The sequence below is a fragment of the Manacus vitellinus genome, unplaced genomic scaffold, assembly GCF_001715985.3.
Source record: "Manacus vitellinus isolate BGI_N305 unplaced genomic scaffold, ASM171598v3 scaffold_7_pilon, whole genome shotgun sequence".
NCBI classification, from domain to species: domain Eukaryota; kingdom Metazoa; phylum Chordata; class Aves; order Passeriformes; family Pipridae; genus Manacus; species Manacus vitellinus.
In genome coordinates, this window is record NW_021940813.1 from 28,437,867 (window position 1) to 28,454,378 (window position 16,512).

General features: G+C 43.2%; 1 protein-coding gene across 1 annotated transcript in view; it reads left to right on the plus strand.

The window, feature by feature from the left end:
• Window positions 1–9,910, plus strand: part of CNGA3 (cyclic nucleotide gated channel subunit alpha 3) — a 28,137-nt gene extending 18,227 nt beyond the window's left edge. Inside the window, exons 6-9 of the mRNA XM_008931950.3 lie at window positions 1,979–2,110; window positions 3,238–3,345; window positions 4,083–4,189; window positions 7,458–9,910. Of these exons, the coding sequence (XP_008930198.1) occupies window positions 1,979–2,110; window positions 3,238–3,345; window positions 4,083–4,189; window positions 7,458–8,863 (1,753 nt within the window). The 3' untranslated portion in view covers window positions 8,864–9,910. The remainder of the gene's footprint in view (window positions 1–1,978; window positions 2,111–3,237; window positions 3,346–4,082; window positions 4,190–7,457) is intronic.
• The last annotated feature ends 6,602 nt before the right edge of the window (window positions 9,911–16,512 follow it).

Sequence of the window (16,512 nt, forward strand, 5' to 3'; positions counted from 1 at the left end):
GGTTCTTTTTTCCTCCAGTCGTACTCCCTTGCGGTGTATAATTTTGAAAGTTTCAGTGGTGTTGGTCAGCTTGGTAGATATTTCCCTGGATGTGGCAAAGTGTAGGATCTCAGCATTTTTTACCAAATGAGCCTGGGCTTTCCAAATTACACTGTGTTGCTCCATCACTTATGGAAATGTCTAAGGGTAAGAATTAGAACAGGTGCTCATTGCTAACAGGTGAAAGCTGCTACTATCTTAAAATTGGTGCCTGCTGTCTTCTCCTTTGGAGTGCTTCTTTCTCCCTGTAACAAGCACATTCCTAGACATGACTGCCATTCACAGACTAGACCTTTCTGATCTGAGCAGTATGAGCAGGTATGCGTGAAAAGCACAAGTCCTGTTTTTCACCTGTTATTCCATACTCTGCCTTTGCTGTGGGATGTGGCTGTCATTGAACTAATGTATCCTTTCTTGACACCAGTGCAAAGGGAGACTCAGACCCAGTCTCGGCAATTCAGAGAACATGAAGCTCCCATGGGAGCTAGAGTCCCTGGCTTTCATCCAAACCAGACATTATCTGTGGGGAGTTATGTTTAAATATGCATTATCCACATATACTGTAGTGTTAGGAACAGTTTTAGGCTTTTCTGTCTAATGGGGACACTTTCTTCTTCAAGGACTAGACAAATTTCAAGTAAAAAGAAGGAGATCTCAGGCAATGCATTACATGATTCTTGACCAAGGCATGTAAAAAAATTAGCTTTAAGATTATGTATTGGCAGAATCTTAAGAGAGATGTTAACTTTCTGCAGTTTTGAAAAGGATTTGTGGACCTATCTGCTATAAGTTAACATAGATCTGGCTTGCCCCATTCTTAGGTTTGTCTGAACAGAAGAGTCTTGAACTATCTTTATATCTGGCTTATCACATTCTAATGAGCCTGAACAGTATGAAAATCCATGTTCGGAGTTAAATTTTGAAGCCTGAGTCAGTGCTGGATACTTTGGAATGTTAGAATATATCGTGTTAAATGGTCCCTATTTTACTTTATTGAATGGAAAATGATTAATTAACTTGGAGACTATCATGATTCCATCAAGTCTAGGCAAAATTCCCATTGATTTTAGGAAAGGTTGGAACTTCATGCTTAATGCTCAGCCTTTGAATACTGTGGCAATGGAAAATGGGCAGAGCAATTTGAGCATAGCTCCTCTGACCAACCACAGACACTTGCATCTGAGCCGGGCAACCCGTTCTTCTATTATAGCTGATGGAAAGCAAAGAAATCCTTTTGGAGCACAAGTCATCTTGTGGACTCATGGACTATGCCACATGGAATATCTCATAGATATAGTAGATCTCTATCTCTTACATGCAACTAAAATAGGATGGCTTAATCATGTTGACTATAAAGCATTTATAAAATGACTACTGTATAGTTAAGTGAGACACACTTCTTTTCTCTACATTTGCTGATTTTGTTCAGGTATTGTCTGGAACTCTTCTAGGCAATTGTTAAAACCAGAGGTAATTAATTAATTAATTATAGCTTTGCTGATTTCAAAGAACCATGAGAGGAAATTGAGTGTCATTTTGTTTAATTACTATTAAAGCTTCAGACAGTCACAGTGAGGTTTTAGCTATGCAAAGAATGTTGACAGTTTGTTAAGCCATTTCAAGTTTTGTCATCATTTGATAGATTTCTTTTTAAATGCCTGGGTTCTAAAGAATGAAACAAATTGAGAGTGTTTACTTAAAATCATCCTGGTACACTGATGTCTGAAAAGGTCGTGAAAGTGTGGGTGACTAATGCAGAGAATCAGCCAGCTGGTTACCTGATGTGAGAGTGTGGTGCTGCCAGGGTGAGAGGTCTCAGCTGGATCCCCGTCCTACTCTGTCTGGAGAGTAGTCTAGTTTCCTCTACCTCAACATCCACCCTCTCCCTAAACTGCTTCAATATTGGTAATATTGCTAAGCTTTGCATTATGTTGTACAGCAAAAAGGAAGAAAAGAAAGAGGTTAAAGAGGAGAAAAAAGAGGAGAAAAAAGAGGAAAAGAAAGAGGAAAAGAAAGAGGAAAAGAAAGATGACAAAAAAGATGACAAAAAAGATGATAAAAAAAAGGAAGAGTAAGTATAAAGAACAAATATGTGCTTGTAACATACCTCCCTGCACTACAAAACATGGTATGGCATTTCATCATAACACTTTCACTGTTACTGTTCTGTGGACTGCAGAACCTTAGCCTGTCAAGTCTTTAATACATTTTCCACTTTGGAAAGGTTTCAACTGCTTGGCAAAGTTGTTACGTCTTGAAGATCTGTGTTTAGACCTGTGTCATGATCAGCTTCCTATGTCAATAAAAGGGAATTGAGCTGCCTTTGGTCACTTTGATTTGAAGATCACTTTTTTACTATAAGGACATCTTAGGACAGCAGCCTGCTTTGCAGAGCTGCACAGACTTTTCATTGTTCCAAAATGACTCAGAGTCCATAATGACTCAGAGCAGATGAACCAAAACTCTGGTTCATCTTACCAAGAATCTTACATGTAGAAAATTAAAGATTTGCTAGTAAGCTTAGTTATTTCACTGACTAGTATATTTAATTACTTAATGTGGTGCAGTTGATGGCTAGTGATCACTGAAGTTTGCTTCTGTTTGTTAGGGGATGACGTATTTCTGCAACAAAATGAGATCATTTGAATGCTTTGCTCTTGCTTTGTCGCCCTAAAGCTGACACAAACATAGTACAATTTAGTATTAGCAGTTATTAAAAGCAACAATGGAAGCAGATGAAAAAAGAGAATGCATTTGGTTGGACTTCACAGTTAAGGAGTATGTTACAGTAATATACTGTGAATTTATATGTATGTGTGTATATAGTGGCATATGCTATGTAGTCATGGGGACATGTAGTTAGGAATCATTTCCAAAAGGAATCTGCTTGATCTCAAGACCTTTTTCAGTGGGGGGCTTATACATAAAGGCTATGGGTTTCAGCCTGGATGATGTGAATGTCCGGGTTTTTCTTCCCACTCTTACTTACTTTTTCTGAAGTCGGGTCAAACAAAGAAATATTGCTTGTCAGATGGGATGCAGCTAATGCTTGGTATCCAATCTGGGCTGCCTGCATGGATAGTTTGTCTTCTCAGGCAGCTGTGAGTTCCTCACAAGATGAGCAGCCTCCAGAAGAGGGAGATCCAGCAGGTTGCTTGTTTACATTTCCAGTGTAAACCTGCATGTTTTCCTTTCCAGGCCAAAAAAAGAAGTCTTTGTGATAGATCCTTCAAGCAATCTGTACTACAACTGGCTGACCATAATTGCTGCACCCGTGTTCTATAACTGGTGTATGCTAGTGTGCAGGTATGGATTTCAGTTAATCATAATTCTATGTTTCAATCATTATGTTTCCCATGTAAATCACCCCCTTACCTCCCTGCAGTATCTTTCGGGTGGCTTACTTAGAAGATTTACCATTCATATACCCTTAGGGATATACGGTATGTCTACCACTGGGAATAGATGGCCAGTGTTTCTTTTTTTATCTTTTACTCTAAAAACAGGTGGTTGTAACTTGCAATAAGTGTCCTTGTGAGCACTGATGTGGCCTTTGTGTGCCACCTGCTGGCTGGCGGCTGAGGTGTGTTCTGGCCACTGCCAGGGATGAGGGCTTCTCATCTCACAGGAGAGAACAGAAGGGAGCGGTGGGGGCAGTGGTGGGGTGTCTTAAATTAATATAATGCATCTCTAGAGATGAGGACGGCTTGCAACTGAGAAACAAACCTTGTATTTGGGCACTGTCCTAATGGAGATGTGTAGCCCACGAAACCCGATGCATTTTTAATGGGATATGTTTAGGGATATGTTTAATCCTCCATAAGTGCACTTGTGTGGCATGTATGTGTTTGAGTTTTGTTCCTGGCCTGAACACCTTTGAATTCTGAAAGATCTTAATATCTGTTCAGACATGGCTCTAGCCATTTAGATATGGTTCCTGTAATATTTCAGTTCTAACAATGTGTGCTAACATGCTGCTAGGACACATACTGCAAATACTCTGTGCAGTCGGTGTATTTTTTTTTTTATCTTTGTTTCTTTAGAGCCTGCTTTGATGAGCTACAAATGGACCATGTTAAATTATGGCTGTTCCTGGATTATTGCTCTGATATCATCTATTTTTTTGACATGTTTGTCAGATTCAGAACAGGTGAGTCTTTCTGGGATTTTGGGTGTTTTCAAATACTACATGTATATAAAGGCTGGAAACAGAAATTTCCCTGTAAGGTCTGACCAGTGTAATATCCTGTCTCTGGCAGACCCCAACAGTGGAGGCTTTGGAAAGATGAAGTGGCTGAGCAGTTTGGATTTTTTTTAAGGCTGAACATTCCAGCACTTGTTCTTCATTTGTCTCTAAATTCGGTTCTATCACTGCTGAATAGGCATGCCAGAAGCTGACTGAATAGCCACTGTAAGAGGCTGTGTGGGGAAGGGGCAATAGGGCATTTTGGGCAAGAAATGAACTGTACCACACAAGTGCTGTTTTCTTAACCAAGTTGTGCAGCATCCTGGTCAGAAGCGTCAGCTGAATTGCTCAAGCGCAAGAGCCTGGCACCAATGTCAGCCTTCAGTCTGTGATCTTCTGCCTGGAACCAGCAGTGCCTCCTGCTGTATTTTCTGCAGCCTCTGTGAGGTCCTGGCCAGATCTGCCACTGCCTGGTGTTAGGTTAGGGTTAACCGTGGCCCCTTTGTTTAGGTCTTTCCTTCCTGGAGGAAGTGCGAACTTAAAGGATCTATGAGGACTGTGCCATGTCATGCTAAGTGGTTCTCTTCAGCTTCCCATTCGTGGTTCTGTAATCCTGGCAGGCTGAGAAGAGTTCCTATTTGAGCATGCCCAGCTGATACAGATTCTAACCTTATAGGGATATCTGGTTTTAGCTAAATGAGGTCATAATATAGGCCTAAGCAAGGACATACAGTGATCCATAACATTAAATTGCTGTAGTACTCCTTGATACACTTTGATGCTTGCACTTTGGTCCACTCAGGCAGTGCCTGGGCATGCTAGGAGGACAGCAGGGGGTGGGTGTTGTTCATGGTGTTGTTGTTGGAGCTGCCTGAAAGAACTTACATGTGAATACAAGCTGTCATGGTAGCTGGTCTCAGAGCCAGAAAGCGTTTCCTGTCTTGTTCTATTGACTGGTACAGACAAAGCCTCAAAATGCCTTGAAAGGGTCCAAACCCACACTGATCATTAAAACGAGAGTCCTTTTAAATCTTTCATTTTAACATGTTATCTATTTATATACATTTATTTGTTTATTTATTTATTTAAAACTGTGCTGACAGCTTGACAATAATTATGGCTTGTGAAAAGTTATAAACATAATTACAAGACAGGGGCTAAAAATGCTGTCATGGGGGAAGCACACAACTCATGGCAAGCCAAATTCTTAAACTTAGCAAGTACCTTGTTCAAAAGAAAAGCAAATTTCAGATACCAGCCTAAATCACAAGACTGCTGTATTTGGGGCAGGGGGAGGAGGGCTTCATCTTCTTTGTGTACTTAGAATACCAACTGTGCCAACTAAATTTACCTTCTGCAGTTATATCTGTTATTGTAATGGGAAAGAATCGAGCAGAAATTGGGCATCTCCAGGCAATACAAGTTATAAATTTCCATGGGCTGCCCTGATAATTATATGTCTTAAAGCGTGGTTAGGTTGAATTTGCGGGTGTGGAATGGAACCGCAGAATCACAGCAGTGATCTCCTGAACACCTCAGTGCAGGTGTCTGCTGCAGTTTCGTGCACTCCAATAAAGAATTCACTTCTTTTAGGTGCCAAAATCTTTCTCATAACAACCCCTCCTGGCTCTGCCTTTGCCTGCTGCCTTTTTCTCTAAGTCTGCAGGGTCCATCTGCCCTGGGGACAGAGGTCCTGGAAGCCTTTGGGGAAGAGTCTGACTTCCTGCTGTCTGAGGGCAGGGCCTGGCTTTGAACTGGGATCTAGGTAGCCCCATGAGTACTCTAATCCACGTCAGCTTCTCTGTGGGGCATTTCTGTCTAACTGCAGGGCCAGTTTCACTGTGTTTCACCTATTTGGTGACTGCACTGTGAAACAGAAAAGATTCATGTCTCAGCAGCTGGTTGTGTTTAGCATACTCTATGTTTTGATGTTTTCAAAAGGTTTTACTGTAAGACTTCAGTTCCATGAGGGGACAAAGAGAGCTGAGGGGGTTTATCTCCCTTCAGGAGGAAGGCATTTTCAAAGTTATTTTTCATAACTTTGAGTTAGAAATTCATCTGCCTGGCCAACTTTTCTGTTTAGTTGCATAACTGTTAGTAAGGGCATATCTGACCAGCTTTTTCAGCAGTTTTCTGGGATGTAACACATTAATGGCACAGGAAATACTTCCATTTGTAGGCACCATCAGTTTGCAGATATCCAAAGCCAGATACACACATGAGGCATCTCTACAGATCTACTATACATTCCAGAAATATAGCTGTGCTGTGTAGAGCACAAAAAAATGAAGCTTGGTCTTCCTCAGCAGATTCTTCCCTGAAAAAGCTGTAGGTTGCTTGTAGATTGCTAAGGGATTAGTAAAATGTGAAAATCCCTCACATAGGGGGAATGTTTTGTTTTTTTCTCAGTGGACTTTTCCTCCTGAGTGGCCCAGTGGGCAGACAGTTGGATATCTCCACTAGCAATTGCAGCAAGTATTTTGCAGTGCATAGGCTGTTCCTTGTGGAAAATTTTCAATGCCTTGAGCTTTCAGAGTTACCAAAGAGCACTGTGGCTGTACTGTCTGCAGTAAAGGTCTCTAACTAAGTTTATATCTCCTTGTCATCTTTTTAAATCTAATATTTTCAAAATCATTTGAATGAATATCAATGTGCAAAATTCTAGCTCTCTCACTGGAAACACTAAAAAGTGCAAACCAAGGAAAATCCCGTCAGTTTTACATTGGATACAAGAGGAAAACATGGCTCAGGGAGCGGGTCACTGGGTATCTATATTGTTTGGAAAAAAGTTTCCAACGATCCATTATACCTACTCATTCTTGGTATTTATTTAAAAATATTTCTCTCTGATTTTATACACAATTGCTTAACACTTGCTTAACTTTATTTATGACTCATGCCAATGATTCATAAAAAATGAGACATTTGAATCTCCCATCTCCTTTTGCAAAGATATTTAGAGGAAAAAAATACAGCTGTCCCAGAATAGAGTAGAAAACTTCAGAGAGAACTGTGGTAATAATAGAGCCATTATCCTTAATCATTATATATCAGCTTTGAAACTTGATTGAAATATTTAAATTTTTAGTTAAATGACCTCATAATATATGAATGTCTGTATATGTAACAGTAAAAATTTTAATGTTCTCAGCTATCTGAAATGTAAGTCACTCAGTACTGTTGATGGTATTTTTATTCTAACAAGCAAAATCTGTATTTTTGTTCTTTGAAGGCTTCCTTGAACAAGGCTTGCTAGTTAAGGATGAAAAGAAATTACGAGAACATTATACCAAAACGTTGCAGTTCAAACTGGATGTGCTGTCTCTTCTGCCAACAGACCTGGCTTATTTGAAGCTTGGTCTGAACTACCCCGAACTACGGTTTAACCGCTTGCTGAGGATTGCTCGACTGTTTGAGTTTTTTGACCGTACTGAGACCAGGACAAATTATCCAAACATGTTTCGTATTGGAAATCTCGTGTTATACATCCTTATCATCATCCACTGGAATGCGTGTATATACTTTGCGATTTCGAAGGTCATTGGATTTGGAACCGACACTTGGGTCTATCCCAACATTTCCATTCCAGAGTACGCGCGCCTGTCTAGGAAGTACATTTACAGTCTGTACTGGTCGACGCTCACGCTGACGACCATTGGAGAAACACCTCCCCCAGTGAAAGACGAAGAGTATCTCTTTGTGGTCATTGACTTCCTGGTGGGTGTGCTGATCTTTGCTACCATTGTTGGTAACGTCGGCTCCATGATTTCTAACATGAATGCTTCCAGGGCAGAGTTCCAGGCCAAAGTGGATTCTATTAAACAGTACATGCAATTCCGAAAAGTGACTAAGGATTTGGAAGCCAGGGTTATTAAATGGTTTGATTACCTCTGGACCAACAAGAAAACAGTGGATGAGAAGGAAGTTCTCAAAAATCTGCCTGACAAGCTGAAGGCTGAAATTGCCATCAATGTCCATTTGGACACGCTAAAGAAAGTGCGTATATTCCAAGATTGTGAAGCTGGACTTCTCATTGAGCTGGTACTGAAACTGAAACCTACCGTCTTCAGTCCTGGGGACTACATTTGTAAAAAAGGAGATATTGGAAGAGAAATGTACATTATTAAAGAGGGGAAATTGGCTGTGGTGGCAGATGATGGCATAACCCAATTTGTAGTCCTAAGCGATGGCAGCTACTTTGGTGAAATCAGCATCTTAAACATCAAAGGTAGCAAATCTGGCAATAGGAGGACAGCCAACATTAGGAGTATTGGTTATTCTGATTTGTTCTGCTTGTCTAAAGATGATTTAATGGAAGCCCTCACAGAGTATCCAGAAGCCAAAAAGGCTCTGGAAGAGAAAGGGCGTCAAATTCTGATGAAAGACAATTTAATAGATGAGGAGGCAGCAAAAGCAGGAGCTGACCCAAAAGACTTGGAAGAAAAAGTAGGAAGACTTGAAACAGCTCTGGATACGCTGCAGACTAGGTTTGCGAGGCTCATGGCAGAATACACCGCATCTCAACAAAAGGTGAAGCAGAGACTTTCCAAAGTAGAAACCCGAGTGAAAAAATATGGTAGTGGCAGCTTATCAGTTGCAGAAGCAGAGGCTGAAAAACCTGAGGAGAAAAAGCAGTAATGGAGCATTTATATTTCCTCATTTATTCGAGAAAGTTGAAGCACTGAAAGCCATAAATGTATGTAAATATGTGTGTGCATACATAGACATGATTATTTTTATATGAACTCAAGAGAATGGTTTTTAGCACTTTTAACTGAAGCAGTATTTCTTTGCAAATAGAACACTGTCACCATCTTCTTAGGGGGAAATTTGGACTGGCACTTGGGTACTTTTTTGTACTGGGAGTGGGTTTCTTACAAGTTATGCTCAGAATGTCTGTTTTGTTTGGTACCTGTAGGCCTTGACACACTGTCTCTTCCCATACATCTTGTGTTAAGAAGGCATTGTATTTGAAGTAGAAGGAATTGGGTTTTTTCTTTTTTAAGGGCTTAAAAAATATTTATAGGGTACCTGCTGTACTTTGCTACCTTAGTAGCTGATTAAATGCATGGACAGAATCCAGGTTTCTCAAAATCTTTGTTCTTTCGCAGTGTAGAGTCTGTGCAAACAGTTGTCCGACAGCAAAGCAGCATCACTTACCTGGCCATTGCAGTGCAGCCCTGCACGTGTATGAAACAGCCATGCATCTGGATGTGTTAGCCTAATTCTTTCTAATGAGCTGGGCTCTGCACAAAGGACCATGCTGAGAGAGTAGCAGTGCTTATTCATGTCCTTTCTGGCATGGTCTGTGACGGCCTTTGCTGCTCTGCAACTGCTTCACTAGGGGGCAGAGTGTGAAATCCCCCCTTTTGTTTTTCTTAGCACAGTTCCATCCCCACTGGTAAAACACTCACTTGGAAGGGAGTCCCCAAAAGCTCACTGGCGGAAGGCAGCTGGGGCAGTATGGCTTCACCAAACCTGGGAAGAGAAAAGAGGGCCCTGGTGCATGCAGTTCCTGCATGTGGGATGCTGAGTGAATTCCCTGTCAGCAAGCAGGCAGTCCCAGAGGGAGGCTATGGAGAAACTGTGTGGACTGGCAGGGTAGGCTGTCCCTGCCTGCCAGCCAGCTTTCTCCCACAACAGGGTTTCTGTGAGGCAGGGAACGAGCACCATGTTGCAAAGTCATTCCAGTCACTAGGCCTATGTTTTCTTCCTTTTTCTTCTTTTACGAACAGGTGCCTACTCCACCTCTCTTTCCTATTTACTGCCATCCTTTCTCCAAAGTAGTTGTCACACTACCACCTTTCTGCTAGTTAGGGAGAATGCAGGCCACATTTGCTCAGGTTGTGTTGGTTGATTTTCTGCTTGCTGCAGAGTAGTTGTCTGGCTCTGAGTTGAATACACGTCTGGTCCACTCAGCCTGTTGTGATATTCAGGTTGGCACTGAGGTTTCTTGCTCTGTCACACTGCAACCTCAGGATTTGTGTCCTGCACACCCCTCTTAGCTTTCTCCACCCTCCTGCTCCCAGTTTCTTTCTAGGCCTCTCTCCCTCCCATTGAGGGGATTTTTTTAGTATTCTCCTGCTGGGAAGATACTAGCTTTCATTTTTTGCTGTACAGTATTTTTCTGTCATGTAACTTTCCCTATGTTACTATCCTCCCTTACCGCACTGCTTTTTGAAAAGTATGGACTAGGAGAGCCTGTTCAGAACCCATGGCACAGGAGCTGGATTCTCCAATGGCATTAGGTATTACCATGGGCACTGCTCTGACTTTTCAATTGTCCTCAGTCCTGACTGAGGAGCCCTAACAGCATGTGGGATTGATGGCATGTGGGAGAATTGGTGAGAAATCCACTGAGGGTGGTTTAACTGCATGGTAGTGGAATAAAAAGAGGTGGTTTTGCTAAACTGAATACAACTGCTCAGAGTACACACTTATCTCTGGGCAAGCAGCTGTCCCCTTTCTATTGACACTTTTGAGCCTAGTGATGGAGATAAATCTGTCAGTGACTAAGGAACAGGGCTTTGCCAGCAACACTGGCAAAGGGACCATTGGGTAGTAATGTCCACACATGGCCCATGTCTAAACTCCTGTTTCATTGGCCTAGAAGACAACTACACTTAGGTATCTACTGTAGACTGGTCTTAACCTCTATTATCAAAATTTCCACTGACGGTAACAAGTGGTTTGGAAAGTAGCTGAGACCTGTATGTGGCCAGTGGCATTGGGGAGTATTGGTCTGTCAGCTGAATTTTGTCCTTATTTTCTTTAAGGATTTGAGACCAATGGGGAGGTCAGAGAGGCTGCTTTTGGCAGGGTCTAGTGCCCTTGCTACCCCTGAGGAAAGCAGGGCTGAGGTGGAGCTGGGTGTGGGCTCGTGGCAGTGGACCACGGCAAGCACAGATGGGGCAGTCACAGGCTGCTGCACCTCGTGAGAGGCAGGTACTGCACTCACCTGTGGCTGATGTTCACTGCTGTGTTACTCCTACACCACATCTGGTAGGTGTTTTGTACTTATTGACATGTTCTACATCGGTCATTATCCTCTGTAAATATCTGTCTATCTACCCAACATAGTACAGCTGTTCCAGTCCAATAGTTATATACAAGTAAGGCTGTTTAAAGTACTGTTTATACCTGTTTAAAAACCTTACAAACACAAGACTGCTTCTTTACCTGATGGATCAGAACAGCCTAATCTACCAGTTAAATACATATTTGCTATTCCCTTTCCATGCCTCTTGGTCTGGTTTTCATATGCCAGAAAAAGAGCATTGTGATGCTACTGGTTTCAGTCACTTTGAAACATACAGCTTCTGGCATGACGACATCACATCCTTTGATATCAGTTTCTCTCTGTAAGATGTTTTTTCCCCTTCTTTAATGTGGCTACAGCATGAACATTAAAATATTTTGAGTAATGTTCAAGCAACTCTGTGTTTTCTCTTACCCATATCACTACATATTTTAGTATTTCATGACAGACTTTGATCATTTCAACATTACATGGCCTGGAAAATCATTAGCTGGAACAGAGATCTGAAGTGACAGAAAGCTAAGTGGGAATGGTGTTCTCCCCTCACTGCAGGGCAGCTGGCACACAGCTTTGGTCTGGTGCCCAGTTTTGACACCATCACTGTGTTTGCAGATACCACTCAGGCACATGAACCCGACCCCCACCCCACTGCCCGAGGGGTGTCGGGTCTGTGAGGCACAGAGCCTGACGGGCTCTTCATGTTGCTGCCACCTGTCTCCTGTCCTCCCCTTCCCCAGCTCCATGCAGGGCGGCACAGCAGGGACAGTGCTTTGTCTAGCAGAAATAAGTATTAACAGCTTTCTGCTACTTGCACACACATCACCTACCAAAAATTACCTGGCAGGGGCTGGGCTGGGCCTTCAACCCACCACGAGAGAAAGCAAGGAATGGGACAGCACTTACAGAGTGTTTGAATATAGGCCCCGAAACTACAAGTGGGGGGTAACGGCCACTGTACCTGGGCCAACTGGGGGGTATTGCTGCTCCAAACTGTGTGTTCTGAGTGAAACACCAGATGGGCAAAGGAGATGTTTAAACATCTGCTCCACATGCAAAAGGAGAGTAAAAGTGGTGGAGCGGCACACCATGCTCCAACTGCTGCTCAGAGCTAACTTTTCTAGGGAAAAGGCCTCCAGTCATGGACCCTGTGCCCCAACAGCAAATGATTAAAGCCTTGCTACTCTTGGAAATGCTCTCAAATCCTTTTACCCTCATCCCCTACTATTATTTACTTTACAGTTTTTGCAGTAGAAAACTACTCTGGAAAATTCAATGTACTGGACAACAGAAGGGGCACTGACAGCAAAACAGCTCCTGTATTTGTACAGCTGAGGGTTGAGGTTAACTTGACTGTGCAGCTCTGTCTTCGGGAACAGCCCAGAGAAAGTACAACCCTGCTTTTAATTCTTTTCTCTTAGGCATCTGCTTTACAGTTTTATTCCTGCCAAATATTTATTAACCTACAAGAGGGTTCTGCTTTACATTAAAAAATAAACTGCTCGTTTTCTTTTCCCCCACAAAAGCATCAGTGCTTTCTCTGAGCTGGTCTGTATGTTGCTGGCTTGGAAAACACATTCCTGTCTGTATCACTGCTGACACCAAGGATGAGAGAGAGGTTCATAGGCCAAACTAGTCAGGCGGACTAAAGGAGAGCTGCTCTTCACCCTGAAGATTTGCAAGATGACAGCATCTGCACTTGGCTTCAAAGGGTCCCAGCTCTTCTGTTAATGTTTCCAACCTGGAACAAACAGAAAGACTCAAACCCTTGTTTATGTAATTCAACATTTGTAAAAGCCCTGTGTGTATCCCTGAGAGCAAAATGAATTATGCACTAAGTGGATCTGGCAACCATATAGGCAGTTAAAGCACAGGATTTCAGCTGTGGCAGCTTTCCTGAGCGAAGCCATCAATCCTAGACTTCCACTCTCACCCCTTAGCCCCATTCACAGTCCAAAGCAGGAGGAGAATGGTGCCTGGGAAGTCCTTACAAGGAGGATGGGGAAGCCTTGCTCCCTTACACTCTGCCTTGGGTGGATGGGGAGGAAAACACACAAGCCCTGAGGAACAAGCTCTGGGGCTAAAAATGGTCAGGCCTTTTTGTTTCTGAAATTCAGATTTTGCAGCAATTTCCATCTCACAGATCAATGGCTGAGGCCTGTTGCTGCCAACTGCCCTTGCAGCTTCACTGTGGAAAATACAGTTCTGCTGTTCTGTGTTTGTAATCCTCCCCCTTTCATACCCTAGGAATGGAGTAAGGAGGAAGGACTTGTATTATTTAAGTAATTATTTAAGGATGAACACAAACATCAGCTTTACTGCAGACACACCAGCAATTCTCACACAGAGATTTCCTTCATCAGCTCTACTGATTCTGCTATGCTCCTGCAGGGAGAGCACAGGCTGCGATGCCAATGGCTCAACTTCCATGGGCTGTCTTCCCAACAGACCAAGGAGGACACTGTCCAGCTCTAACAGAGACCTGTCTTATTTATACAGGTAAATCAGGGGCAAGTTATTAACACCAGAAATAGAGATGCATGAAAGGAATTACTACTGTCTGCTATTCCATTTTTCTTTCCTTAGCATTTGTGGTGGCTGGTACCAACGTTTCTGTAATAGGCAACTGAAGAACATGGAAAATCAGAAAGCAGAAATGATGGGGAGCTTGATGATTAGCTATTAATTTCTCAGCTTTTTGTCTATTTTACAATGTCATTTCTTCATTTTCCTGGCAAGACAAAAAAAACCCCAGACCATTCCGTTCTTATTGCCAACAGTTATTCCCCCCATTGCTCTGGAAGTGGAGCCTGCCCACAGCAGTCACAATACCTGAGCAGCTCATCCAGGTGTACAGCATGGCAAGAACCCATGGGCACTACCTGCCTTTCCAGAGAAGGAGACAGAGAAGCACAAAAGGGTTTTATTTTGGCATAGCCTGTTTCCAGGGCTGATGAATCAAACCAACTGTACTGTAAAGATCTACTCTTTTTAGGAGAACAGATTGGCAGTTACTCACTGAAGTATTTTAATTGCAGAATAGCATAGATAATTCACCCAATTTACTTCAGTGGGATTCCCACTATTTTCAAATTACTTGCAAATTTAGGCTGTTTAGCAAGTCCTCAGGGCTGCTTGTTCACAGGTACTCCTCCGATGTGTGGCACAGGGAAGCCTCCCTTAGAGCAGCAACTTTGGGCACTCTTGGTGAAGGAAATGATCCAGAGGTGGGATTTGTAATAGTTCTGACTACTGAAAAGCCAATGCTCCACCTCTTTGCAATAGCACAGCTGCCTCTGACCACACTTGAATGAAGGCTAGGAAGAAAGCTTATGTCTACCAACACAAAGCTGCAGAGCTTTTCTAGGAAAGAACCCTTCCAAACACATCAGTTGCCACCACAGCTGATTTATCCTGTCAGCCACAGCCAGGCTCCTCCATGCCTGGTTCAGTCCCAAGTGCTGACAGTACAGATGAGGCTCACAGCTACCAGGCAGATTGACAGAGGAGCTGCCCCAACCAGAACACTTTCAGTTCAGCGATTCAAGGCTCACTGTTTCACCTGCCATAACCCAAATGCCATTAGCAGTGGCAGCCAAAGGAGGAGGGGTGGGATGAGGAAGGAGAGGAGCAAAAGAGCCATGCAGCACCTCAGGACAGCTGGTAGCAGTTCAAAACCACAGCCGAGAGCAGGGGTGACAGACATGCTGGGCAAGGGAGAAGCACCAAGCAGCTCAGCTTACTGCCACTGGGGAAGGAAGGCTGTTAGAGAAGAGATGCTGCAATCTGCAGCCCAAGAAAGCAGACAGGGAAGCCCCTTTCTATCAACCAGTTTTCTGATTTACACTTGAAGTTTGGTGGTCAGAAGGGGCCCAAGCCAGATCAATAAGTGACAAGGACGACTCCGCTGCAGCACACTCCCCCCCTCCAGCTACTGCCAGTGCCAAGGACAGAAGTGCAGCACAGCAGAGCTGCCTACTCCATACAGGTTTCAGTCTTACAGAGCTTCACTCTCACCTCAGTAGGGGGAAGGGAAAATTGCAGAGCAAACTCAGGAGATGATGAGATCAACTGACATTGCCATCAGCCCCTAGGAAACTCCAGAGACCACAACCATCTTTGGGATGAGAGATTCCCACAGGAAAGGTGAAAAACAGCAGAGTATAGCTGCTGGAGGCTTTCACCTTACAGATTCTATGAAGAAACTGCTGAAAGAGTCCATTTTTACTACCCACAGCTCAGCAGCAGGAACGCTTGGAGGCAGCAGGCAAACGACTGCTGCCACTTCAGCACCACCAGCTGCCCCCATTGCCACTGCTGGTCTGCAGCAGCACGTGGCAGCCAAGAGCGCTGGCTCCAGGCCATCCCCTGTCCTGCAGGAGAAGCCAAGAGCACAAAAGAGAAAGAAGGGACTAAGTACATCTTCTTAAGGTGGGAACAGCTGCAGTGGGTGGTCCCAGAAACAGAATCCCAAATCCAGGAAACCTTTCCTAGGCCTGAGACACTGAGAAGGCCTCTCTTCTCCAAAGTCAAAGCCAGCAAGGAAACTGGCTTGGATGATAAAACTGTCCAAAAAGCTGCAAGTCTGGAGCAGGATTGCCTCAAAGGCCTGAGGACGCTGTCTGGAACAACTCCAGTGCAGAAGCAATGCTCTCACCCGGGCTGTTTGCTGGATGTTCCAACTGGGGCAGAAAGCAGAGCCTGGTGGCTGCAGCCCCAAAGCAGTCACAGGAATTTTGTTAGAAAGGGTATCTTCCTGTGGATTTTAGTTTGGGAATAAGAGACCCTCCACAGAGATTCAAGGTGTAAAGAACTAGCGCAAGATAAGAAACCCTTATCAGATGCTCATAAAGAAGTAAGTCTGTGTTGGGCTTTGAAAAGAATGTACTGGTATTGGTGAGGCCAGAATGTCACCTGCTTTGTTTCAGGTGACTTGCTACAAAATTCACAGGATTCATGCATAGATGGCAGTTAAAGAAAATTAAAAATCAGTGTGCATGGCACAGGGAGATTATTCTTTGAAAATTTGAAAATTCCTTTTCATTTAGGAAACATGCTTGTGCCGAATTTCCCATTTTTTGTTAAAAATCAATAGCATTAGGAAATAAACCCCCTTTATTTGTAACATTGGCTCACCTGATCTTTATCCTTGCTGCTCAAACACTGAGTGCTTGCAAGGGGAAATAACTAAATTAAATGTAGCAGCACACAATGTACGGCAGCTCAAAACTTGGAACAGAAAAGTTCAACT